This window comes from Ischnura elegans, chromosome 1 (genome assembly GCF_921293095.1).
Source record: "Ischnura elegans chromosome 1, ioIscEleg1.1, whole genome shotgun sequence".
Lineage (NCBI taxonomy): Eukaryota > Metazoa > Arthropoda > Insecta > Odonata > Coenagrionidae > Ischnura > Ischnura elegans.
This window is the reverse complement of record NC_060246.1, coordinates 165,895,902-165,898,813: the sequence shown is the minus strand read 5'-3', so window position 1 is coordinate 165,898,813 and position 2,912 is coordinate 165,895,902. Positions and strand designations below refer to the sequence as shown.

The window sequence follows — 2,912 nt, the reverse complement described above, 5'->3', positions numbered from 1 at the left end:
ATCCGGAGCGGGAAGTTTGTTTTGAAGATTTTCGAAGTGGCGTCTGTGCTGCATTCTAAAATAGAATTGACAGCAAACATATAATATTATGGATCAGAAGGCGCTATTAGCTGCAATAGGATTTCTTTCCTCTTGGATCGCATTATTTTTTTCAATTGCTGAAACTAATTTTTTTAATTCATTTAATTTTTCCTTTTCAACATCCAATTGCATTTTACGGTAAGCATCAAGTTTTTTTTGTTGAAGGTGTTTTTTTGGTGGCATGGCTCTTTTCTTATGTAAGCTGGGTGAGGATTCGGCATCTATTTCTGGAAGGGGGTGGGAAGTTGAAGGCTGTGGTTCTGTGGGTAGGGGCTGATGGCGTGTTGGTGAGGTGTCTGTAATAATGCTGGAACTTATTATGTTTGAAATATTTACGGTCCGGTCATTGGCAAAAAGGTCAAGGAAAACATCGTAATGCTCCCACCGTACACTATTTCGGCCAGAATTTTTATGGTTGTCTTTGAGGCTGGTAAATGTTCTTTTAAGATTTCTAAATTTTTTGTCCTAAACATCTTCGGAGAAATTGTAGCCTTTTTCAGTAAAAGTTCTGGAAATTTCCTGCCATAAATCTTTTTTTTTAATTTTTGGATCTCTAAATGAGTCTACTCTCCTCCTATACTCCTCCAAAAGCAAGAGGGTCTGCTCTTTCTTCCAGTTCGGACCTAAAAAGCGATTATATTGTTTGTAAAGATTCATGTTATTAAATTTCATTTATTTCAAGAGAATCAGATTGGCTGTTACAGTATTTTAATTTTTTTAAACTGTTACCAACCTGCACACGAGCTTGCCTCTGTGGACGGAGTCTGTAGCTCAGCTGATGCTAAATTCCCCTTAAAATATTCATCGGCAAAAGCCGCATCTGTGAAACGATAAATATTAAATGCAACCCAAAGTTCCAATATCACTTATGATTTGATTAGCTCTAACTTGATATTTCTAGATATTACCTGATACCTGTATATCATAATGTATGATCAAAACTCACCGGATATGGTAATATGATTCATTTGAAAATGAATTTACTCAACTGCTGAATATTTATCTTCTAAATATGTATATTAGAATCCCACTTTCCAGGCATCATAAAATATTCAACTACTATAAAAATATGCAAATGAATAGTAGCAAAAAATAAATTTACCTTCCTGAATTCTTTTATGTATTTCCTCCCTATCCGTGATGGCATACCGACTGCCATTTAGGTCATACAGTATTGTCTGCTCCATAGATTTACTGAAAGAAACATTTAAAAATGAGAGAACTCATTCAAATATCTTATTCGATGTTTAGTGCATCTTCATCATAGAAATACCCTACACTAGATGAGTAAACATTTCAATAGATATCACGAAAATTGTTAAATTTTGAGATTTGGCAATTATTCTAACCTCTATATTCAGTATGAAGGTATTATACCACGAGGGACAAAATCGTCATTACAAACCTTCCTACTATGTGCAGCTGCGGAAGATGTGACGGAAGAATTCACTGTCGTAAATAAGTTTAATCACCTATTATTCTGGCAGCAGAGCTGGATTTTCGTCAGTATTACGAATACTAATGAGAATTATTTTTGAACTAAATTAAAATATTCGTTACTTACTCGTCAAACTGAAGATTTTATATTGCACAATTTGTTGACAAATAAATTCTTGCATAACAACACGCATACAACATAACACACATACTCTTCAAATTTCCGCCATATTTTGCCGCTCCGTGAGCACTGAGCGATGATTTATTACGCTCAGAAAGATGGCCGACCGCTCTCACTGAGCGTCTACTGAGCGCACGCATTCAGCCGAATCGCTCCGGAGCGGATCCGGAGCTGCTCCGTCGGCTGAATGCGCCCAATGATGGACTATTTGTAGGCATGATGAAGAGAATGAAGTTTTATATGACGATGAATGAAGTATAAATATTTTAAACCCTTTAAATCAAGTAGGATAATGAATGTTGTCATAATTATTCTAGATATTTCCATTCACTTCATTTTTTGAATCAAGTGAAAGAACATTAGTTTCCATTTACTTTCAAAATGGATTTTCATTCTCTTTCATTCACCAATTGTCTTGCCCATTCAATGTAAAAAAAATAAATAATGCTTTTAATTTTACAATCAGATATTTCAAGAAGTAATGCAACAGTTTCACGATGAGCCGTCAAAATTTGCGTGATGAATTTTCCTTAAAAACGCATCATTCGCATTATTTTTTTTGAAAAAGTAGTTAAACCAAATTGACGCGAGTGCGCTAATCGGGTGAAACCTTCTGCTTGCGGTCCGTTTCACGCTCCAAGCGATTTAATCGTCACCGCTGAAAGGCCGGCCCCTTTCATTGGGTGCGTTCATCCAGGCTAGCGCTGAGCTAGCGAAGCGAACAGCGCTGACTGAACGATTAGCGCTAGGTTCGGGTGAACGCCGGTCTGTTGCCAAGGGAAAGACATAACACCGCGCATTTTTGAAATCAGGTTCAGGCGTAAATTTGGATAAGATACCAAAATGGATATTGTGCTGAACATTTTATTTAATGAGTTGGACGATGATAATGACAACATTTTAAATGGCATAGTACCGGCAATTCGTCAATTAAATGATGCCGCGAGTGCTGAAAACATTCTTGAGGAAGAAGAGGAAACACCGGTCCGGAATGTGAATTATTATGAAATTGTTATTCCCAGATATCCACCTAAAGATTTTTTTGAACATTTTCGAATGTCGAGGAGTACCATGCAGGTATTTAACGATTTTCCATGTATATATTTTTGATAAGGTCTTAGGGTTTCTCAAATTACCACTAAAAGATATGATAATCGGGTAAAAATATGGGTTTAGTTCACAGTAGCTTAGATTTGATTTGATTTGATTGATG

General features: G+C 36.3%; 1 protein-coding gene across 1 annotated transcript; it reads right to left on the bottom strand.

Moving 5' to 3' along the window:
• Positions 1-500: 500 nt before the first annotated feature.
• On the bottom strand, positions 501-1,875 carry LOC124154010. The gene is made up of 3 exons (XM_046527484.1): positions 1,184-1,875; positions 815-901; positions 501-704 (listed from the first exon to the last, which is right to left on the bottom strand). Exons 1-3 carry the CDS (start codon positions 1,266-1,268, stop codon positions 547-549), a joined length of 330 nt encoding a protein of 109 aa, XP_046383440.1. The 5' UTR covers positions 1,269-1,875; the 3' UTR covers positions 501-546.
• Between the last annotated feature and the right edge of the window lie 1,037 nt (positions 1,876-2,912).